The 24,718-nt window shown below is 38.6% G+C and overlaps 2 protein-coding genes across 6 annotated transcripts in view; one reads left to right on the top strand and one right to left on the bottom strand.

The window, feature by feature from the left end:
* STXBP4 (syntaxin binding protein 4) overlaps positions 1 to 19,855 on the bottom strand; it is a 68,733-nt gene extending 48,878 nt beyond the window's left edge. Inside the window, exons 1-12 of one of the 5 annotated variants that reach the window (XM_030961904.1) lie at positions 19,722 to 19,855; positions 18,185 to 18,235; positions 10,896 to 10,969; positions 10,602 to 10,697; positions 9,542 to 9,611; positions 8,668 to 8,742; positions 6,619 to 6,704; positions 5,749 to 5,878; positions 5,053 to 5,185; positions 2,925 to 3,031; positions 2,366 to 2,549; positions 1,313 to 1,391 (exon numbers count right to left, since the gene is read on the bottom strand). In XM_030961904.1, the coding sequence (XP_030817764.1) occupies positions 1,313 to 1,391; positions 2,366 to 2,549; positions 2,925 to 3,031; positions 5,053 to 5,185; positions 5,749 to 5,878; positions 6,619 to 6,704; positions 8,668 to 8,742; positions 9,542 to 9,611; positions 10,602 to 10,697; positions 10,896 to 10,969; positions 18,185 to 18,222 (1,072 nt within the window). In that variant the 5' untranslated portion in view covers positions 18,223 to 18,235; positions 19,722 to 19,855. Of the gene's footprint in view, positions 1 to 1,312; positions 1,392 to 2,365; positions 2,550 to 2,924; positions 3,032 to 5,052; positions 5,186 to 5,748; positions 5,879 to 6,618; positions 6,705 to 8,667; positions 8,743 to 9,541; positions 9,612 to 10,601; positions 10,698 to 10,895; positions 10,970 to 14,381; positions 14,575 to 18,184; positions 18,236 to 19,571 lie in introns of those variants that run through there. The other 4 variants (XM_030961903.1, XM_030961902.1, XM_030961905.1 and 1 more) reach the window with 4 other exon arrangements.
* On the top strand, positions 19,837 to 24,388 carry LOC115911404 (cytochrome c oxidase assembly protein COX11, mitochondrial). Its single transcript, XM_030962363.1, is given in 5 exon segments — positions 19,837 to 19,926; positions 19,928 to 20,212; positions 20,279 to 20,434; positions 21,512 to 21,637; positions 22,131 to 24,388. Coding segments are annotated over 5 exon segments (840 nt in total). The 3' UTR covers positions 22,314 to 24,388.
* Positions 24,389 to 24,718: the final 330 nt, after the last annotated feature.

Raw genomic sequence — 24,718 nt, 5'->3', positions numbered from 1 at the left:
TTTTTCTAAAGATGTGCTGTTAAATAAGAAGAAAATGAAACATGACTAGAGCTGCAAGTATTTGTGCTTTCTGCTCTACTCCCTACCTACATTCTTCAGATGTGTTCAGAGACTGTGCCCTTCTGGGTGTCTTCAAAAAAAGAAGCTCCTGTGTACTGAATTATATTAACCAATAGTCTTATATACTGAATATATTAAAAAATAAGACTTTTGTCTTGTTCCTTTGATTCAGTGTTTGTCATAGCCAATATGTAAAAACTGTGTGATCATTAATCTCCAGGTGTATTCAATACTAAAACTTCGCCAGTTTCAACAGCCTACATTTGGTCAGCTCACCCTTCAAGGCAGGGAATCAACTGGTCAGATTTGCAATATGGGAACTCTTTCATTTTAAACCTGAATATCTAACATGGGGTATAATAAATGCAGGTACAATTTAAATAATATCAGTGGAGAGATATCTGGAATGAATCAGATCCTGTGTATTTGTTCTTCCTCTCCTCAGTACATTAGACATGAAATTGAGAAGTTCAGCTTAAGCTTAATTGCTACTGCCTGAAGAAAAAGAATATTCAGGTCTGCACAGAGAAATGCTGAACAGAGTCAGTAATATCAGTGTGCCAATGGGGACTCCCATTATCGTGTCACTCTAGCATTTTCACTGTTTCTAAATAAAACATACTAGTTTCCCACAGGAATTACAATTGTTCAGCTCAGATTTGGTTCTGACCATGTTTGACAAACCCTGTTTTTCCTTAAATGTTGTTTTCAAAATATTTCAAGATGTGATCAAAGTAACTCTTGTCCTTGTTACAATGTCATGACTCTAAAACACAAATACACATGATATATTGTATTTGTTACTAATGGAAAAGCTGTTAAGAGGGCTGCATGTTAATTCTATCCTTTCCATATGCTGCCCTGATTTAAGCAAAAAAACCATGCAAGCAGCATACATGCCCAGAATTTCATCAAATCAAGAAAGCACAGTTTCTATGGCAACCTAATCTTGATCTATACGGGAGTCTTCATTATCAGGTTTCTGCTGAGTCTATTATCATGACTGCTGTATAGCAAATGTTGTGATCACTCATTTTTGTTTGGTTTCAGCTGTTTGTTAGAGACAATGTAAGTTACATTTGACAGAAGCTACTAAAAATCCATTGATCTCAGTGCTTTATTTAGGAGTATAAAAACAGTGTAATATTCCCTTTTTTTTTAAGACTACTGAGTCTCACTATGCATTATGTTCTGTTTGACTGTTATTGAATGAGCAAGGAAAAGGGTGGCAGGGAATTAAATCAGCACTTACCCGTGGCAGACACATCAGCAGGATTGCTGTCTAGAGCAGTAATTGGAGATTGCCCTCCCATCTTGACTCCAGTTTCCATCTAGGAGAGGAAATGAAAAGTCATGAAATACCATTTCAAAAAGCAGATCACAAGCCAAACCAGAAATACAGCTTCATGAAAAAAGGGACAGGAAGGAAGACTGGGGGAAGAAAAAAGGGCAGGGGAGATCAAAACAACCCCAGGAGAAAAAGAAAGGCATGGAAAGGGTGGTGGTGAGAAGGAACAGCACTGGAAAAAATCAGATTGGGGCCTCATCAAAATTTTGGCTTTTGAAAACCTTCACAGATTAAGACAGCACAGTCTCTCTAGGCAACCCAGTTTATATCCCTAATAGGAAAGAAAAATGGGCAAGAATTTTAAGTACAAATATAAGATTTGAAAATCACCTGTTCTTACTTTGTATTTGAGAACATTTTATTCTTCCTTCTTCTAAGGCAATACTTTATTTATCTTTAAAAATATGATAAACTGAAAATCTGCTATAAAAATTGAAATATTAGTTTTAAAATCTTTGTTCTCATGGTCAACATTTCCTCTTTACACTAATGGTGAGCTGTATGAATTAAAACAATTGCTGTTTAGCCAAAAGAACGGGGGAAAACCCCATACTTCTAGGACTTTTTTTAAGCAAACATCGTCACAGAGCAAGTGTGAGATTGTACTGTACTCACACATATGTAGTAAGCAGGGAGTGTTTTGTCTCTGAAATACATAACTATTTGTATCTAATTCCAAAACGTCAGAGAAACAGGGAAGGAGAACTTAGTGTCTAAGAACACAGTTAATGCTTATTTAATTTGTTTTCTTACCCCAAGTCAACTAATTCCTCTCATCAGTGTGGTTTACTCTCCTGTTATACAACATGGTTTTTCCAAAAGTGTTGATAGTCCAAAGACAATATTGTGCAGGAAAACAGACAGTCATTTTCTTAATAAAATAGAAACTCAATTACAATTAGGAGAAAAACAACCATTTGCTCAGTTTGTTGTAAGAGGATTAAGAAGTGCACTCACAGCATTTGGAGGGAATGGTGAAACCAGCCTCCCAGTAGGAGAGGGAAGAGGACCAAGTGTTGCAGCCTGTTGCTCTCCATGTGCTACAGAAGATGTTAAGAGGCTGAAAGGATGCTGCAGATTCTGTGGAAAACTGTGTATGTTTTTCTGCCTAATAAAAGCTATCTCCCAAAAATTTTCAAACCTAGAATAAAAATTTTAAAAGTTTCAACATATTGTATATTTATATCATTCATAAGATTATACTTCTGCAAAAATTACACATTTCCAAACACCGTGTGTGGGTTTATTTAATTATTTTTCTAAAAGGATGTTTTGTTACCCATCATTACAAAGACAAATACTGTAATTTTTTTTTAACATTAAAGTATCATAATTTTGCAGGTCTAAAAGGTGCACTTGAATCTTTTCTATGAAATAATATTACAACTGAGTATTTTAAAAAATTAGTATTCCTCATGTCTTCTAAGCACACAAAAACACATTTCACATTAATCTGATCACAAATATGATCTATTAAACCATTTTGGATGCATGGCTGTTTGACAGTAACAGATACCTCATCTTTGTTCTGTTGATTATACTTTTTGCCTCTTCATAGGAGACTCCAATCATGGACTCTTTGTTGATGGACACAAGCTGATCCCCAGGTTTCAATCGTCCATCCTAAAATAACAAATATAAAACCAAACCCACAAACTTGATATTAATTGCTAACACTACAGAAAGAACTGTCTGGTCACAGCACTTGGACAAATTCCCTGGGTTCTATTAGGACAAAAAATATCAAGAACAGCTCTGCACTCTGCCTGTGCTTGACAATCTTCCAGAAATAAACAGATTAAACCATCATCCCTTACCATTAAAGCAGTCATTATAAAAACTCATCAGAGAAAACAGACCTCAGAAATTGTATAAAGAAGAACTTTGGACCCAGCTAAACATTTCTGAAAAAAACCCAAAAAACCAAAAAAACATGGAAACAAACAACAGATTTTTCCAGCACTGACCCATCTGACTTTAGGAAGCTTCTTTACTAATTAATTCAGCTCTGAGCTGGATTAATTTGTATTTCAAAAGCAAATGTTCATGACAATACATGGAACTCTTCAGACACTCGCTGGCCACGTTAATGAGAAAACCAGATTGGTCTATTAGTACTCACCAGTCAAAACTATGACAGAAATAATATTGTTAGCTTTGTGCTTCTGTTGAATTAATTGCAAACTCTCTACCAGCATTTCACATTTCTGTCCCAGAGACTCTTTTTTACAGAGAGCCCTCAATAATTCAAGTGGAAATTCATGTAATTCCCCTATGGTTACAGAGTTATGACATTTGTCTAATGTAATACACATCATGTAACACAGAACATGTCTCTGCTCTTGAGCTCCTAAGAAATCAAACACAAAATTACTCTATGTGAAAAAAAAATGTGTACAGAAGATGATACATAGGAAATAAATAAAATACCTTCTCAAAACCAGTATAATTTTACCTGCATAACACCCACATACCATAATTTTCGCTGTGTTGTTTCAAACCTATGCCAGTACTTTACTACCTTTTTTTTGTTCGATTACTCTTTTGGTTTTGGTTAAAGAATAAAGCTGTAGAGCTTTCATTTTGCTTTCATCCAGCACGTTCTAAGATATTCAACGGTGCCCTCATGTGGCAGACATTTAAAATATGATTCCTGTTTCACCTTCCCAAACAGGATAACCAATACTGGGAAATCACCTCTATTATTGCTAATATTAGAGCCTAATGGAAATTGATGTTTTAGCCTCAGACTATTGATTATGTGTGACAGGCTTTAAATTATATGCTCACAGAAGCCACAACAAAATAGGAGAAAATAAAAGAGAAATGATTACCATTTACCTACTGAAAGAGGTCTTTGAGAAACATTGCATTTTTATCTTCCAGCTTGCATTTTAGGATTAAACTTAGTCTACAGAAATGCAGTAACAAATAGTTATAAACTGCTTGGGGACAAAACCCACTGCTCATGAACTGAACTCATCCTCTCTTGCTGGGCCAGAGGCAAAGGCTGGTTATCTACACTTCCAAATAACCATAATTATTCAGGATGCCAGAGGAGACACTTGGATAAACAGTTCTGTGTACCTGAACCAGGATATTACATTATTTATTTACTTTTTACACTGACAAATCCCCCTGATTTACATAGTGCATTTGTCACAAATTAAAACAGTGATCAACACCAATTCATACATTTTATTAGTCTGCACTTTCAGAATATTTTTTTTCTAATTTGCCTACACAATGATTTGCAACTGCAAGGATCCATCTAAATTAAGTCTCAGGGAAATATGATTTTTTGAATGTCCAAGAAAATAAAAAGAGGTGCAATTTGTAGCTCTGTCCCATCCTTCCTGCATTACTTTGCATCATGCAATCTCTTACAGAAGTTGGTTTTGTACCTTCTCATACATAAACTGAGGAATAAGAGCCTCATTTACCTCAAATGAACTTAGGAATAAATTTTCATTACCATGTAACTCTGTCACACTGCAGTGAGATAATTCTGTTAAAAGAGAGGGCAAGGAGGAACACAAACACATTCTGTATTTAAAGTATGACTGCATATGTAGCATACCAAAGCAATTAAGGCAAAAAAATACAGGTGTCTGAAGGGGAAGGAGGGGAAAAAACGCCTTTACCTTATGGCAATCACCACCAGGGATAATTTCTTGAATATACACCAAAGGCCCTTCATTTCTGTTAATTCCTCCCACAATATTCAAACCTAGGCTGGTTCCTTTGCAAACAGAGATAATCTGAAATGCACTGTCACTAGAGACACATAGAGAAAGAAAAACAGAATTACTTCACAGAACTAGATAATAAAGACTGAAGCAGTAGCTTATTTTATCTTACAGGTTTTGCAAATATGTATTACAGTAACAAATAGAAATATTATACATTTAATCCCAGTGTTCAAATATTACACTATTTACAGCAAAATCAGCAACCTCAAGCACTTCTGACAATTACAAAAAGAATTTATACTCTATTTTACAAGGTTAAAAACTCCTGTCTACTATATAGAGTATAGATATATACTATATCCCAAGGCTTATGGGAGTATCTGGTACATATAAATCAGGAACACTAATTCATTAGGAGACAAAAAAAAATTAACCTGATTAATCTTCTTCTGCCACATGAACAATAAATAAATAGAAAAAAACCTTATTAGTCTGCAATGTCAATGGTATTATGAGCTACAGGACTAGAAGTTAAAAAATAAAACCAAACTTTAACATTTAGTGCTCAACCCAAATTTTCCTGACCAGCCAAATAACAGCATTTCCTGCAGCTCCCCCAAGAGAGGTTCAGTCAGTTTTGGAGATTACTTTGGAGGCTTTGGGGATGGTGGTGAGACAGAGTTATTTCTGCTGCTGCTGGTGATGTTATCCTTCAGCTGCAACTGAGGACTCTGTGACCTTGAGGATGACCCAGAAGAAAGGCTGTCTCTAGATTTCGCTTCAATAAAAGAAATAAAATACATAAATGAATAAAAACCACATTTGGGAAAAAGCACAAAATTTCAACTCATGTAAGGAAGTTCAGTAGGACTATTTTCATATTAGAAAACAGACAAACTAAGCAATCAGACAACAAAAAAAATGCTTGCACAGTAAAGAACTGAGAGTCACCCAGAGTTCCAGGAATATTTTATTAAAACATCACAGGTGATGATTTTTTTTCAAATTGGGTGCAAAATACAAAACAAACTTATCCCCCATGCTATATAAAGGCATCTCAATTAGGCAGCAGTTCCAGAAAGATTAGAATTTATAGTGCTCTGGATCAAATTTCTATTAGCATTTTGTGGCACATTTCAGCTACAAATACAAAAAAAAACTTTTCATATAAATTATGGGAATTTATGAAGTTAGAGGGTTTTTGGAAGGTGCGAGCTGCTCGCATCTTGCATAGAAAAAATCATGTAATAAAGCTGATGCTGAGAATAAACAGCTCAATTCACATTGCTGGCGTACAAAAATAATTAATTAAAATTGAAAATAGATACCAGTACATTTATTCAAAGAACTGGGGAAACTGACACACACATTCCTCAAGGTACATGTGTGTTTTGACTTACAGCCACTTCCTCCAATACACCTCCACTAAAATAAGGAATTTTAAGTACAATTTTCTACTCCACCTAAGGCTGATTTTTGTCCCCCAGGATTGTTTCAGGCTGGGAAGTGATCTCTCACCAGCTAAATGATGTGTTGGAGAAGTTCTTGCAGAGGTTGTGTCACTGTGAGAGCCATACTTATCCATTAGGTCATGAAATTCTTTCCTGTGCCAATAAAAAGATTTTCTTTGTCAGTTTGAATGGATCCTGTGAAACCTGCACTGTTTGCACTGAACAGCTGCTCCTCCTCAGAGAAGAAAGTTCAACCTCCACAGAAAGAGGAAAGCCCTATCAAATGGCCAGAAAAGGCCAAAAAAACCCAAAAATCATGTAATGCATGATAAAGATGAGAAAAAACCAGATTATGGACAAAATGGACTGTTGGTACAAAAGCTTTATTTTCATGTCTCTTTACCCTGAATTACGAAACTTTAAAAATTGCAATACAATCAACTACAGATAATAAGACAGTGGTACTACCAAGCCTCAGAACAATTTCTTTATATTAGAGGGAATCAGATTATACACCTATAGCATACTCTTGTTTTTAAAGAATGCTTTTAGTTCAATTACACTGAACAAGAACCCCAAAAAGACTGACAAAGATACGCTCCTTAAAAACAAGAGGACAGAAGAAATATTTATTAACTACTAAAAGCCAAAAGCAGAAATTCCTTGCAGACACCATTCACATTGCAACAGACAAGCAAAGATGTACATCTTGCATGACAGGCATTGAAGAAAATACAAAAATACTAGATTCATCTGATATTGAAGCCAGACTAATTTAAGAAAAAAAGTTCCTAATCTGAGCTCTGATTACCTCAGTGATAACTGATTTAAAAGATAAAAATAATCTATACTGATGTAAGCCAGAAACATCACCAAATTAATATACAGAATTAGTCAGAGAGAAAAGAAATTAACTAATTGCAAGGAGAGTAATTCCCAGGTAATTCCAGTTTGACTTTTGAAGGTTGCTCAAAAATGCTGGGCGCATTATTTTTAAAAAAAGAACATTTATTGTGCTAATGCTGGCCCCAGGGCACACACATAAACACAGCTGAATGTAAATCAAATAATCTTTAAGCATAGAATGTAAAGTCATAAGGTGGCTGGTGAGGGACTGCATGGAGTGGCAAATTCTGCCCAGACCACTGCACTTCCCCCCCAGAGTGGTTAAAGGACTGATGGATTTTAATTATTCAAGGAGTTTACAGGAACTAGGCCAGTATGCTTTAGATAAAAGCAGATTAAGAGTGGACCTCGCATATATCTAGGCAGTCTGAAAAAAGGAGAGATCAGAGGCTACAGAGTGATTTAGATGCTGAATTCAAGGAACAGAAAGAGGAAGCTTAACTTGGACAAAAGGCTAAAGGAATTTAGAGAAAAATCCTTTATGGGGAGATTACTCTGGAAGTGGAACATCCCAGGAAAGGCAAATAACAGCAGATACTCTTGCAATGATTATCAAAAACAATTACATAACAGCTGTTTTCTCCTGAGATTTAAGTCAAAAGGGGATACAGACCTGGTTTGTCACATTGCTGATGATTCTCTGCCAACATTGGTTTATATGCTAAACTTTCATCAGTCAGGTTAGAGCAATATTTAACATAAATGTCCCTAAAATGAATACACTTTAGACTACCTGCTGCAGTGAATAGTTTAACCTACTTACCCAAACTATTCAAAGCTCATTAGAAATTGAAAAGCAAACTTCTGAGGGGAAAAAAACAACTGAATCTGCCTTTTGTCAGAAGGCAAGACAAGTTTAAATCTTACAGTTCTTTGGTAGCTCTAACAGAGTCCTCATTTTTCATTATTTTAAAATGTGAGGAGTATTTCAAAAACTATCACAGCAGATAATTTTTAATGGTATTAGCTGTAAATATAACATTACAATCCCGCTCTTTAAACTGAAGTTGGCCTGAGCTTGCTACTTGAAGTGATTGATGAAAGTGATCTCAGAATGAACTGGTATCAAATACCAGTAAAATGTGACATGTGGTGGAATTCTGCAATTAAAACTAATCTGAAACAAAAATTCATGCAAGCTCACCCACCCACCCTGACATACAGCACTGGACTTTTATTAGTTTTGAGGTTAAAACAATTTTTCTCTTACTTTGCTTCTTCATCTCTAGCAACGAGCAGAGACATGTGATTAGAGGCTGAGGCTGTTCTCAAGATGTCAACAGCCCTAGAAGGGGGCAGAAAAAGGCCAAATAAATATACCAAGTTGCTAGCAAGAAGTGAGCAGTGGTAGAAGAGCAGGAGAATGGACACATTGCTAAGGTAGTTAATAATTTTCATGGTCAGATACAGAAAAAAGAGCTTGGCAGCAGCAAAGCTTAAAGCGAGCACCAAGGAACAGAGCAAAAGACAGGCTGTGGTGCATCTGCTGAAGCAATAAACTGGGACTGACCTCTCTTTCCCTTCCCTTCTGTCCCCATCCCTCCTTGGGCCACCCTGCTGCCTTCCTGAGCCTCCTTCAGGATTAACAGGCCACCCCAACAAAAGCTGCTCAGGTGTGCCTCACTCAGAATATCCCCCAGCAATACAAATGGCAATTTCCTTTGCATTTTCGATCTCCATCTCCAGCACTGAAAGCTGCACTGATCTCTACAGATCCAGCTACAGAAACCACCTACAGCTCCTTCTCCCCCCTTCATTGTGCCATTACATGATTGCTGCCACCATTTACATTCATCAGTACTGAACCAGCAGATAGTTGTATTAACAGCTTCTACTGCTGTTTTCACACACGTGCTGTAATCTGTGTCATTAAGAAACCAGCTGATTCTGCTGTTACAGAAGCATATAAAGTCCTTCACTTTTCTATAACAGTTTTGCTGCATTAGATCTACAGGATAAATTACTTGTGAGTTGAACTCCAAGAATCTCAGGGGAGCTGTGCTCTTTCAATCAGTCACTGATAGTGTCCAAAATAATCCATGTATAACATTCTAATAAACATTCAGGAATCAGTATAAATATACCTTTCATTTGTTACTCCAACCAGGTTTTCTCCATTGACATCCAGAATTAGGTCCCCAGTGAGCAGACGGCCTTTAAATGAAACGAACAGTGACTGATGAATCAACAAGAAAATTGTGAAAGTATTGTATTAAACCAGATATTAACCCAGGACTTTCAATTTTATGTGACTTAATGCATTAAACAACTTTATGCCCCTTGGCACCTGATCCTAAGTAAGACAGATAATTGAGATAAGACTAGAACCTATAAATCAATCTTACTAACAACAGAATAGCCACCAAAAATAACTGTCATTTAGCTATTTGTACTATTTACACACAGCACAAATACTTTCGAGATTAGAATATATATTTTACAGTTGTGGAACTAATTTTATTTGACTCTCGCTCTTAACATTATTTTAAGTTACCATGTGTAGATATATTAATGTTTTAGACATCAATAAAGTCAGCTAAAAGATTTTTTAGAACCAATTCTACCTTTAACCTCCTGAAAATCTCAAGTTTAGGAAGTTGATGCAGATTCTTTCAAATGATCATTTTGCACAAGACAAGCTGGAATCTCAAAAAAACCCATACAGAGACCTAGGACAGAAGTCTGTAGCTTAATTATTGCACTCTACTGAGAGTAATTTCTTCTCTCCACACAGACCTTAACCACCAGCACACCAACATTAAAAAAAAAAGTAATAAAAATTATCAGAACTAATTAAAAATACTAGGTTTATACAGGAAACCTCACTCTTATACCTTATACATTAGAAGTGATTCAGCATCTCAACACTCACTCAACAGAGCTGCCAATTGCCAGAAAGATTGCCGGTTGCCTTCACCAGCCATATGTAGGTTTGAACACATTTTCAAGACCTGAGTGTATTAAAATCTTTTTCCATAAAGGTTCCAAGTTTCATTTATCTATCTTAAAGTAAGCTAACACCTCATAGATCCTGACCAAACCATATTATTTTAAATATCCTTACCCACAAAGTAAAATAAAGACTTCTTTTGACAGCTTTTTATATGCAGTGTGTTTGTAGCCAAAAAAGTTAAAATTACTTACTATCTATAGCAGCCACCCCCCCAGGTAGAATTCTCTTTATGAAAATCCCATAATCTTCTGCTGTTTGCGCCCGATAACCTCCAATAATTTTAACTCCTGAACAACAAACAAAAAGACAAAAGTGAAAAATTGGTTATTCCACCTGTGGTTAGAATTGGTTATTCTATTGTGGTAAATGTATTTGCAGACAAATCCATGAAAAAGAAATAAACTTTCCTGATGCCAGGTATGAGCTGGCAAAGGTGTTTTTAGGTTTGATTTACTCAGAGTAACAGAATGTGCAATCTTAGTTACCTAATCCATTCTGGCAATCAGAGAAAGAGATGCGGTGAACAGCTCGATTTATTCCATGAGGGCCCATAATGGTCCTAAGGAACAAAATAAAATCAAATTACAGAAATGTAGGTAGAGCAATGTTAACAGAGAAGAAATTACAGTGACTGTGTTTTCAACTCAAATACAAACCCAAACCAACTTTCTCCACTGACAACTTCATACTGTTTGATATCTCTGAGCCACCACCTCCCCAGCCAAAAATCAATCTGTTCATCACAAATATCAGATGAAACGGTACAATAAATATACAGAATTTACTTCCTTTTCCCCCAAAGCATTTCAGGCTGAACTGTGAATCCCACTTTGTGTAATAAAGGCATTGTGATTAAGCAAAATTCCACAAGCTGGTCCATCTTAACATTTAGGCAAGAGAAACATACTGAAAAATCAGTTTTCATTTAGTAATGAATATTTGAACAAAAGCATAGCTAAACCAATGCATAAAATTATTTCCTAAGATATCTAAAATATAATTTTTTATATTTATGGACATAATCTTTTCCCAAATCTACTAATTTCTTCACTCAACATTGATTTCTGTCTCTATTGTAAAAAAGGTTTCTTTCCAAACTCTTTTGCCTGATCCTCTGTGTACCTTCTCACTCCAAGGGAAAACACCAGGATGGCACTTGGAATTGTCTAAAGGCAGAGAAATATTTTGAAGGCAGTTATCATGGAACAGACTTAAAAAAGAATACAAAGTAAAATTAAGTGTTCTGAAACTTAAATTTACAATTTCATCAGACTCATGACCAGCACACTGCCCTGAGATTGCAGAGTATTAAGAATGGAAATAAATCCAGATTACCCTTTATCAGGTTTTATTTTCATGTAGATGAACTATGGGTAAAAAAAAAAAAGTTCATTGTATTATATCTCCTCTGTCCTTTCACTGCAATATTTTTGAAGAAGACTCAGCAGATGTCTTCTAGAAAAGAGCAGAAGCACCACTGAGGTTTTTCTGCTTTGACCTACATCTTGTTCTACATTAGACAGAACTGTGTTTTCTAGAGGGTCCTAGTGAAATGCAAAAAACAAGAATACATTAGCAGGGTGGGAAAGAAGATCAAAGTGGAGGGCACAGTGACCCAAATCCTTCCATACAACCTAATCCAGCACACAGCCTGAACTCTATGCTTGAAACTGGGTACATCTGCAAAAGCCAGAGTACATCATTAAAAGGTGCTGTGCCAGAAGGAAGAGAGAAATCCAGAAGGTTCAAATGTTCTTAAATTCTAGCACTAGCCACGAGATCCAGCTTCTAAAGAACATCTGCAGTTCTTTTGGTTTTGGAGAAGAAAACTGGATGAGATGAGATTTTTTTAATCAAATGATAAGCACTAGCTCTGAAAAGCAACCATCTCCCAAAATCCCATATTTCCAAGTATTTCCAAAATCAGCCTTTGCTTTACAAAGTCTGGCCACAAGAAGAGACCAAATAATTATAATAACCTTTAGAAACAAAAAGTAAACCTATGCTTCAAGCACTGTATAATTTTCACTGTAGTATTTCTTGAAGTATTTGTTTCACGGGCTAAAAAGAAATAACAAAACCCAGTGGATTTGGTGTGTGTTTGACAGGACTGCACATGACCATGCCATGATATGTCAGAGCATATCATGTATTTATTTTTCATGTATCATATTTGTAAGGCTAAAAGTGAACCAAACTGCTTTTACTTAATCACAGCCTGAAAGGAAGAACAAATCCCCAAGCCCAATATTTATTTAAGAATACCCTTTGGACAACCTCCTACTCCATGACAAGAACAGAGTATTTTGCATTACTACCCAGTACTGTCACTGAAATTATTCCACAAATTGGTTTTGAGGCTGAAGAACAGCATCCCAGTCATGCTTTGTCCTGCTCTGAAGTCTTCAACAAGGTACACTGATCTTTAAAATAGGCAATTATTCAATTTTTTTCTCTCTTGCCTTTTGCTGCTACTGCTATAGGTTTTGCTTTACCATTCCCTCTCAGCAGTTTTCATACAGCAGTTTTTTTGTAAAAATTAAAAAGCAAGAACAGAAGTTACTTCAACCTCACACAAACCGACACAGAGGTTTTACTTTCGCAAAGTCTGAAAAGATCAAATCTCAGACTTTAAGTCTGAAGTTGAGAGTTTGCCAGAAATTGTAGAACATCTTTAAATACTACCATATAAAATAATAATGAAATATGATCAAATCTAAGAACAGGACAATCAACAGGAAAGAATCTACATTTTCAGAAGTAACTGGCAATACTTTCCAAAGAGAAATCCTAACGGAACTAAAATGGATTCTGACAAAGAGGACACAGAGAACACACAACTAATTATTATTATTAGACAGTGGAGAGGAGTAAGATATCTCTGAAACACTGGAATTGTGATGCTGCCACCTACAATGAGAAATAACTGACACTGGACAGACAACTTTCACCAGGGACTCAGGTCTGTTTATGCTCTAAAAACAAAATCCCTCCAATATATGAAGTTTAAAATTACTTTATCACATAAAGGCAGAACAAAGATTTTCAAATGCCCCAAATTTGTTTAGCATATCACATCTAGTCGACTTTCAGTGTTAGGGTTTTTTTCCCCCCATATAACATAGATCTTCAAGTCAAGCTACTTGTCATAGTTCTAACAAAATAAACAGAACTTTAACAATTTCACTGTAAAATTACTTGGGTTCAGTACCCATCCAACATTTATTTTATGTCATCAATTTCAATATTTGTGAAATGTTAGAATATTTTTCCCAGAGCTTTAGAAATATGCTCAACAGTATAAATAAGGAAATATGCTTTTAAACCAGTTGGCAGTAGTACCAAAAAATAATTCAATGTTTTTTGCAGAAAAATATGCAAATTAAATAATCAGTTGTCACTACTCATTTTTTGAGGTCAGGCAAAAGTATCTGTAAGGAAGGTTTTAGCACACAGTAAAGATGTGAGGCAAGAGATGAAATAAACAAGTAAAAATCACCAAAATTTACAGTATAGCCTTCTTATACTAAAAAATACTAAATTCAACACTCCAGCTGAATTCCTGGAATGCTAACAGACTAAGTGTGCAACATTTTGTCTAGATGCTCCAGTAAAGGCAATTAAAATGAACCTGCTTCTATTACTTTTTAGCAGCATACACAGAGAAGTTCAACAACTTTGGGTTTTATTTCTTTTAGTACTTATCAGAACATACAGCTCCAGATACTCATCTGATCTCTATTCCTGAGAAATTATTAGTCATTTATGTGAACAAACAAAACATTTACCTATGTTTATCAACGGGAGAATACTCACAAAACACATATCACTTGACACACAAAAATCTAAATTATAAACTCTGGCTGTTGATGAAAAGAAGCTGAAAATTATCAGCTTTTAAATGATCTTTCCTGTACTTTGCCCAATTACAGACTAAAGCAATGCCCTCAGAACTGAAGGGTTCAGCATACCAGTATAAGAGAGAGAGACCATCAAAACGCTCTGGTTCATCTTCAGCTCCTGGAGAAAGCAAGGACATCCTTCAGCCCAGCAGGAAAAACAAGGACAACGCAACCAAAACACACTGGAGGTTTCCAGTTCAGCCGGATAAAGGTTATGAGCAGGATGATTTCTGCTAACAACTAAAAAACCCAAACACAGAGCTCCAGCTGAGCGTTCTGCCTACTTAATCTTCTCTGAAAGCCTCTGCGTCACATGCGCTAATTCACCTAGAGAGGTAATGCTTACTTTTTCTCTCTTTGAAATAGCCATTTAGAGAAACTTTAAAGACTGATAAATGCAAAGGTGAAAATTTACTACACTGTGATTAAGCAATCTAGATCCAGCAGCCAAAGGCAAACGTGATGATTAAAAGCAACTTATTTCCTCCTGTTCTTCTAAAAATTTATTTACATACACCCTGCAAACAAGGTCAAAAGGAGTAACCCATGACCTTTCTAAAGCAATCTTCCTAGCAGACTGCATTTTGCACAGCCACACAAAAGGGAAAGCCGACTGGGAGTATTAATCAAACAAATGCCATTATGCTATTACTTTTCATTCTCAATCACGGTACTGGCTTGTGCCATGATCTAACTTGATTTTTAGACTTTCAAGATACAGCAGTCAAAAGTCAACACAGAACTTGGGTTATTTATTTTTTCTAGAAATACAAGCTGACATGTACTTTTCTGTGAAAGGAAATAAAACTGCCAAATTTATGTCATTACACTGCGAATAATGTAGTTTAAGAAGTCAAATGTATCACCCCTTTTCTCAGAGGTCAGATCCTGTGATAGGAGACTCGGTCTTGCAGAGAAATGCACATTTTCAGAAATTCTGAGCGTTGACACCAGCTTGGTTAATGAATGTTTCCTTCCAGGCTTGCTGCAAAAGTACCCCTACTACTCCCCCTCTCTCAAAAGATCATAACAAGACTGCAGCTTGAAATGAAAGCCTCCTACCCTGTGTTCACTGAGGGCTTTAAGTAGAAAGGTGAATCCTCTCTAGCCAGGAGCAGCCCTGTGATCAGACAGCATCTGTCAGGCCTGGAGGTGCAGCAGGAGGGCTGGCTATGCCAGGAATGCAAAAGCTTATCTCAGGCACCTTTTTTTTTTTTTTTTTAAAGCTGCAGTGACTGTGGTTTCATTAGCAGATAATCTTTCTGGGGAAAGGATCTCTTTGCTGACAGACAACTTGCTGAACAGCATTCATAGAGAGTGGTCAGTCCTGAAAGCCTGCAATGCACACACAGAAGGAGCAGAGTGACCCACCACAGATTAAGGAGCAGATCAGAGATGGAAATGGGAACACAAAGCAGCCTTCCCAGCTCCCAGATAGTGAAAAGCCCCACTGGCACAGTGAGCACATCCATTCAGAGATGAAAATTTGCCCCTTTGCAGCATTTCCTCAGTCAGCTCACTCTGCAGCTGTTACCGGTATTACAAGAAAAGCCATTGATGTTTTGAGCCTCATATCAATTAGATTTGCTCAAGGCAAGGTTACAGAAGATAAAGTACCAATAGATTTTCTCCAACAAAATGACCTCTGTACTTAACACCAGTGGAGTTCAATTTGTGGTATCAATATTAGGAGCATTTGTCAAAATACATCACTCAGACCAACCAGTGTCACACTTTCTGGTATAGAAATCCCGCAATTAATGCATGGCTCAAGGCTCTCCAGTTTTCTTGTTAAAAAGCAAAAAGTTATTTTTATTAAACCAGACATGACAAACTTCTGCACAATTTAAGCAGATATAAAGTAGTATTAGCCTTATTGCTCTCATTTTATTAGTTATTACCAGTAATACATGACTTGTTCAGAAGACTGCTCCTCCACCCCTTCTTAAAAGTAAACTCTGCTTTGTTCAGCTTCCTGAACTCATCTCCAAGGCTTCTATCCCTCTTTACCTTCAAATTCTGTTGCTGTGCTGCTTTTAATGAATGACAGCATTATTGGTTCTCTTGCAAGCACTCTGCCTTTCAAGAACAGCCTCAGAAGAACACAAATTACTTTCTACTTCCAGAAAGATCTAGGAAAATTGTAACTCAAAACTCCATGAAATTTAGTATAAATAAGTAAGACTAAATTTTCAAGAGCTGTCATTTGTTGTTAAGTAAGATTCATTTCCAAACAGCTGGAAAACTATTCCATTCTGGCCACATTTATAATTACAACTTGCCTTTCCCAGAGGAAGTTTTGCAATGCTTTTCCAACTGAGATGGATTACATGATAATTTAGCAGATGACAGAAAGATCTGCAGAATTTCTGGAAGTTCGATTCACAAGATCTTTTTTGTTAAAAATAAGCTAAAGGCCCTTTACAAAAATCCTATACAAATGGATTATGCAACTGTAGCTTTTCAGCTTCACTAACCCCAAGTTCAGATTTTAAGGACCATAGGCAAAGGAATGCTGTATTATACATCATGGATGAGCACTCAGTGTGATCCATCCAAACCCACTCATTATTCAAAATACATTCTGCTGATTAGGCTATAAAGGTTAAAAGAAAACATAGGTCATTATATGGCAACTGTTAAGCCTAAAAAAAGCTTGGGCAACATTGTAATTTTGGAGAAGCATGAATGGTTTGAAGCTAACCCCCTGCACAAAGAAGAAAGGTATGATTAAAAGTACAGGTAAACCTCAGTTAACATATAACCAAGTCCATTCTTGGAAGCATCATCTTCTACAAGAAATAAAAGGACAGAAAATGACAGCCTTCCATCAGTATGCAGTTGAAGTGCAGTTTTAGGTGCCTTTCCTTTCATCTCTAATGTGAAAAACCACCTTTGGAATACAGTGAGCTAGGAACTACTCATGTTAACTACTCATCTTTCACATGACTCTAGCAAGCCACAGCTGTCTGAAAGATGTATCTTTGTGATCACACATCCTGAATTTCCATCAGACAAGCAGTTTTGGCTTCTTCAGGTCCCAGTAAAAAGCAGGTCAGCTTTTTTAATGTTTTGTGGTTTTTCTTTTTGAACCAATCAAGTTATTTATGAGGTGGCGTAATTCTAAATCTATGTTAAATTTTTTATTATTCTTCTGAATACTCTTTGCTGGATTCTATTGCACAAGTACAACAAACATGGTAAGTCCAGCAAGAGCTGCCTGTGCCTGGTTTTAATTCTGGTTTTGATGACAGCATTGGTGTGGTTATTTGGCAGTTTGGAAAGGGTCTGGAGTTACACTTTTCAATCATGACTGAATCCATCTTTGACATTTAGAATCTGATCCAACTCCTAAGTGGATAAGATTATGTTTTATAGAATGAACGTAATTTTTTGATATCCTGTGACATTGGTAAAAATATAATGGTTCCTAAGTACTACATATAAAATATTAAAGGTATAGAAACAGAGTATTCTGAAAGAGTAATGCACTGTAATACAAAACCTCCAGTCTTATGCTACTGCAGGTACCCCAGATGTACAAAGAAGTGACCTACTATATACAAGCATGTTTTCATAGTTCAGAAGCATTAAATTAAGAAATCTCTATGCAGGGTTTTATCTCTACAAAACTAGTCCTAACCAAGTGCCAATTAAATTAATGAAAAGCTTAAGGGACAATTCCTTCCTTAAAGTGTAAATTCACTGGTGTTGGTGTCAGCTTTCCTATGACGTTACTGCAGACTGCTTCAATATCCAAGCTATTTTTCTTTAAGTCTTCATCAAGACAAGATCCTACCAATGAAACTGCAAAAATTTTAATATTGTAATCATTAATTGTATTTCTGAATCTAGGGAAAAAAAATACTTACTCCTTCTCTGTATTTGTGAGGGGATCTGTACTGGACATCTTCTTAGAAGCACTATTAAAATAAAAGTTCAAAATTAACAGCTCTGACACATGAAGAACAGGCTCCTACAGGATCAAAATCTTCTAAAATAGGAAAAAAACCAGATTACAATTCTAGGATGATACAACATAACTGCTGAAGGCAAAGACAAACCCCTTTTTTCCCATTTAAAGTTACTTGGAAAGGGAGTGGTGTTCTGTGTATCTTGTTTTCTCATGTTTTTTAACTTACACTCTGGTATTTAGTGTCTCTGAACTGCTCACATGAAGTACATAGAACAGGCCAAAACACACAAAATGGGCTTACATACCACTAATGTAGCAAAAGCCCCAGAAATTCACACTGTGTTCTTATTAGTACATACAACAGGTTGACAGGAAATACAACCATGGATGTAGTGAACTACAGTCATTTCAGAAAGTGCTAAAAAAGCATTAATGCAAAAAATATCTGTTTGTATCAGCAGTAGCAAATCTTCCTGACCTTGTGAGGTGCACGGCTGAACCTTCACATGCCACAACCCAGAACAGGAATTGTTTCCAAAGCAAGAGGGGCAAGGAACTCTCCCAACACACAGGCAAAGGCAGCACAGGTGCTCCTGGCACCAACGTCACACCACAGACCCTGGCCAAGATACAGCAGCAACCCCAGGCGCAGAGTCAGCCTCCACAAAACCACTCCAATTCCTGCATGTCTGTACTTCTTGTGTGAAAAAGATGTTAAATCCACGTTGGAATGCCACAAATGCTCCTGCAGTAAACATTTTCAGGTTTTGCTCACTTAAAAACCAAAAAACCAGTCATCTGAAGACAGGAGAAGTAACACTGCATGGCTACACCGAGCCTTTACCATTCTCTTATTCAACGTGGAAAATGAAGAAGCACCAGGAGCTGCCAGCCCTTGTGTGGTTCACCTTACTGGAACCACCACAGAACAGAGACACAGCTCTAAAGCAGTAAATTCAAGTATTGCTACAGCAAATTTTATTACAGTGCATGGCACCGGCCGTGTGAAAAACTATTGTTTGTGAACTTGCCCGACTTTGCCCGTCCTCAGGTTACCGCTGTTTACTAACAGCGCTCGCTACCTTTTCAGCGTTTCAGTACCTCTGCCTGAACAAAACCAAATCCCTAGAAATGAAAATAACGAGAAGCAAAGCACCCGAGGAAAAAGGAACAAACAAACAACCGGTGTCAAGTGTCTACAATAGGGGAGAAACTGCAGGCCCCGGAAGGACCACCCGGAGCAGCCCCGCACTCAGCGCTCGCCCTGGGGCCGCCTGCACGGAATAAGCTGAGGGACAGGCAGGTATCTGCGGGACGCGGGTCACGCCTCTGGTACCAGGTACCTCAGGTGCGGTGTACCTGTGGGACAACCGCCCCTCCCGGTGACCGCGCTCCTGGCCGGCCTTTCGGTGCCACTCCCGTCCAGCACAGCCCACTCGGTGCGGGTAACCGGAGCCGTAGAACCCCGCCGGCCTGTGGGCTGCTCCAGTTACCTCGTACACAACCTGTGCCCGAGCCGTCCCGCTGGCGAGCGAGGCGGGAGCAGCCACAGGAGGCTCCGCCGGGACCCCCTCGCTCAGCGCGTTCTGAGGGGCGCACAAGGCAATGATGCGATGGCGACTCGCCCCCGCCCTCTACTTTCCCTCCTCCTCTCCCGCTCCGTTGCCGCCTCCGTCCCGCCCCGTTCCTGTCCCATTCCCCGCCCCGTTCCGCGGCCGCCCGTCCCGAGAGCCCCCGCGCTGCGGTCATGGCGCTGTGCGGCCGGGGCTGGGCGCGCTGTGCCCGCGGGCTGCGGCTCGGGGCCTTGCCCCGGCCCGGGCTTTGCGGGGCCCGCGGCGTGCGGGGCTCCAATCCCTTCACCCGGCAGCAGGAGGAGGAGTGGCGGCGCCGGAACCGCTCGACCGTGGGCTACATCGCGGCGGCGGCCGTGGGCATGGTGGGGCTGTCGTACGCGGCCGTGCCGCTCTACCGCCTCTACTGCCAGGTATGGGGGGCCCGCGGCCGGCGCCGGTTCCGCGGGCGCGGGGCCCTCACTGCCCTTCCCTGACAGGCCACGGGGCTTGGCGGGACGGCGGGCACGGGGGGCGACGCGGAGCGGATCGAGCGCATGGAGCCCGTGCGGGACCGGCTCATCAGGGTCACGTTCAACGCCGACACGCACGCCAGCATCCAGTGGAACTTCAAACCGCAGCAGAGCGAGATCTACGTGAGTCACCGCCTTCCCCCCGTGCAGAGCCCTGGTCACGGTCGGACCTTTCCGATCACCCGGTCCGACCGTGCACCCGGCACTGTAACCACCAAACCACAGCAGCCACACCAGGTGCCTCTTGAGCGGCTCCAGCCATGGGGACTCCACCACCTCCCTGGGCAGCCCTTCCCAAAGCCTGACCACACCAGCAGTGGAAAATGTTTCTAATGTCTAATGGGAATCTCCCCTGTCTCGTCCCAAGGCCGTTTCCTCTCGTGCTCTCAGTGCAGGCACGGCAGAAGGGCCGAGCCCCACCTCACTACACGCTCCTGTCAGTAGTTCCAGAGAGCAGTGATGTTCCACTTGAGCCTCCTCTTCTTGAGACTGAACAACCCCAGACGTATTCTCTAGAACTTCCATCAGCTTTGCTGCCCTTGCTGAACATGCTCCAGCACAGCAATGTTTTTACAGGACATTGTGTGTAGCTGCCCCTCTGCCATCCCATTAAACTATCAAAAGTCATCGAAACTATATTTATGTATACACTTCATGATATATACACCACGTGCACATTGTACATACACCATAAAAGTGTGTATATATACTTAAAAATATACAGTATAACAGTGTATATAAATCTGTACCATTTCTCCTATTGCCCTGTCCTTATAGGTACTTTTTTTAATATTTAAAACATCACAAATTAACTCTTCTGTTTCAAATTAGTTCTCAAAATAAGGAGTTATGCTTCTTAATAGTTTGAGTCCAGTACTGAAAGAATAACCTCAGAAATTAAATGCACACCATATCTAAATCTGCATATTAAAAATGCTCTCTGTGCTGTTGAACTGCTGGGGATAATAGAAGACTCAGGCAAAATGGGTAAGATTAAAAATACATAGAACAGTATTGAAGCTTTTAATTTTGAATATGGGTGAATTGCATGTAATCAAAACTATTTGTGAAATAACCAATTTGAAACAGCAATAGAGAAAATTAATTCTAGATAAAGTCTAAAGAATTTGGTTTGACGGGTGGAGGCCTGCAGTGAATTAAAAAAAAAAAAGAAAATCACTGTGCAATTATGTTATGCAGGTGGTACCAGGAGAGACTGCACTGGCATTTTATAAAGCAAAAAATCCTACTGACAAACCAATAATTGGAATTTCCACCTACAACGTTGTCCCCTTTGAAGCAGGACAGTATTTCAATAAAATACAAGTAAGTATGAACAAAGCAAAGATTGCATTTTCCTTAACACAAAAGAAAACAGTTACCCATAAATTGCATTTTAACCCTGGACAACATTCTTTGTATGCCAACATTTTAAGAAAATACCGTGTTTTTTTCAAATGATAAAGTGCATCAGTTCATTCTTAGCTTTACTGCCCTTACATCAAGCTGCTCATCCCATCAGAGTGGTTCCAAAATCTGTTATTTAGTACCGCTCTGAGGGCAGGCAGAATGATGTGAGCTGGCCTGGCCCCTTGATGTCTTTACACACTTCATTAAAAGCTAATAAATTTTTTTTCTACATCACCACATTAACAAAATTGCTGTCTTTTTGCTCATCTTATTGATCCTTCCTAGGATTTTAGGGGTGTAAAGGGAATGAGAGTTTATTTTAAACCATTAAGATTTCTTTCATGTTGCCAGAGATAAATTTTATCATCACTATTGTCTAATGGTGGATTTTTTTTCCTCCCACCTGCAGTGTTTTTGTTTTGAAGAGCAGAGGCTAAATCCTCAGGAGGAAGTGGACATGCCTGTCTTTTTCTACATTGACCCAGAGTTTGCAGAGGACCCTAAAATGGCGAAAGTTGATTTGATCACTCTCTCTTACACCTTCTTTGAAGCAAAGGAAGGACAGAAGTTGCCACTTCCTGGGTATCAGTAACAGGCCTTCTCTACAAAATCTGACTGCTGCTACATCTGAGTGCCAGTTGTGATGTCGTTTTTCCTTGGAAGAAAATACTGCAGAAGTACTGTGCAGTATGAAATTATACTATTAAACCTCCATGGGCACATGCTGTTATGAAAGTATATGTATATATATATATATTTTTTTGGAAACCAACTTAATGTATCCCTATTTCTTAGGGATAGTATTTCTTCACCAGACAGTGGAAGGGAACACACTGTTCCTGAAGTAGAGAGGGTTTTCTCAGGCCATCTTTTTGTAAGGTGTTATCTGAATACCACAAGGCAAATTTTTAAACCAATGTGTAAATTAAGATCTTCTTCTAAATACAGAAGAAAAAATCAGTTGATAACTAAAATTCCATTGCTGGCTCTGGAAAATAACTTGCATGGTAAATTACTTTAGAAGAAGGTAAACCCAGATAATAAATTAAGGTAATCTCATAACTAAACAAAGTTAGACTGCTATTTCTGTGTACGCCTCCCTGGCACAGGAGGAGATGATTCAGGAGGTGATGCACCCTCTCATGTTATTACTGAATCAGTAGTTCACTTGGTAAGAGCAGACTGCTCTAAGCCTGTTATCGTGAGAACAGTAATTTAAGTGTAAGCACATCAGATCTGTGGGATGGTTTCCATTTGGAAACACAGTCTTATTTCTGTGTTGTGTCCCACTCATTTGAAGTATGTGTGCTGCTGTTGAGTGCACTTTGCCTTTGCAGAGGGCTCTAGATTGGGCACCTCCACAAGAAACAAGCCTGGCTTGTGTCTAACATGCTTTGAGGGTAGGGCAGGGTATAACAACTGCTCTGAATTGCAGCTGAATGAACAGCATAGGTGTCTCCTCAAAAACCAAGACCAGCCCATTCAGAGGCTGAGTTGGCCTGAGCCTGCCCAGCAGTGCAGCAGCTCTCCTGGGGGACTCTTTACCACCACAACACGTAAGTGGTGTTTATGTAACTTTTGGGCATTATCTGTGTAGTTGGTCTAATAACACTTCATCACTACCTTGGAAACCAGGAGCAAGTTGTAGAGCAAGTTCAAGTAGCCTGCTCATTTTCAGACAGAAATTAATATCAGCCAGTATCTCTTCTGCTGGGCCATGTCTTTCTACGCCTTCCAGCAGAGAAGATTTAAAAGTAAGGGTGATGTTGTTTAGCATGGACTCTGAAAAGGCAATGGTAACTTCCAGTTACTTAAGTCTCAATTTTATTTGCATACAGTAACACAAAAACTGCTTTTTTGAAAATAAATGGATGCTATCTTTAAAATCCATTATTGTACCAATTACTTGTGTTGGTTAAACAGATTTTGGATGACTTACAGGTCTTCAAAGAAAACTTTTCATTCTTTCATCTCTCTAATGCATTTTATTCAGCAGAACATATGGAGCCCACACAAGTGAAATATATCTGTATGAAGATAGCAGCAAGCTTTATAATTCCAGTATGCTTCAGGGAAAAAAAAAAGTAACATCAAGACAAATCTTTGAATCCAGGCTAGGGAAAAAAAAACCCCAACTTCTTACCTCAGTTGTCTTTAGTCCATTGTCCTTCTGAAAGCTGAACTGATTATGGCAGTTCTCCACCCATTGCTTTATTCTGGCCACATTCTTTAGAAGAAATGGAGTATGCCCCTGGCAAATGGCAGTTCCATAAAAATGTGGGTTCTCTGCCTGAGTTTGAAAGCCCAAATTTGCACAAATACTGAGCACATTCCCTCTGTAACACCAGCTCTAACCTTGGTCATTTGCCAATTCCCTTCCATCTCTCTGTGACCATTTGTGGGATTCGCATTCTCAGAGAAGCAGAGAAGAGAATGATCAAAACAATTCTTGTCTCATTTGTTGCTCCCGTTTTTTTGTGAACATGTGGAATGTGCTGGAAGATTATTTACCTGAAGGAATTTGGTTATTGGATTCTGGTGTGTTTTGTTTTCTTGACCAGTCTCTGCAAGCAGTGTCCTGACAGTCAGTGCAGTTGAGTTCTTGTTCAGTTTCAGTTTAGATATAGTGTAATATATAGTACAGAATAATATAGTATATTAAAGTAATTAATTAACCTTCTGATATCATGGAGTCAGATGCATCCTTCTTCCCAGACATTGGGGTTACCCTGCTAATCCGACAACCATTGTGCTGCTGCAAACACAGAGGTTCCGTCAGCAGTCGCCCATTATGGATTACACTGCAACCCCCAGTTTGATTTGTTACCCTTCACTGTGGGGGTTCTGCCAATACAACCCAGCTATAGGGGAAAAATTAAATCAATCCACCTCCAATCCTATTTTCATCTGTTTTCTCAGGCTGCTGCCCAAACCACTACAAATTAGCAAGAAAAATGAGAGTAAAGCAACTCACCTTTTCACCTCGACTTAAAAAAC

The sequence above is a fragment of the Camarhynchus parvulus genome, chromosome 18 (assembly GCF_901933205.1).
Source record: "Camarhynchus parvulus chromosome 18, STF_HiC, whole genome shotgun sequence".
In the NCBI taxonomy this organism is placed as follows: domain Eukaryota; kingdom Metazoa; phylum Chordata; class Aves; order Passeriformes; family Thraupidae; genus Camarhynchus; species Camarhynchus parvulus.
The sequence above is the reverse complement of the archived record's forward strand: the minus strand, read 5'-3'. Positions and strand labels throughout refer to the sequence as shown.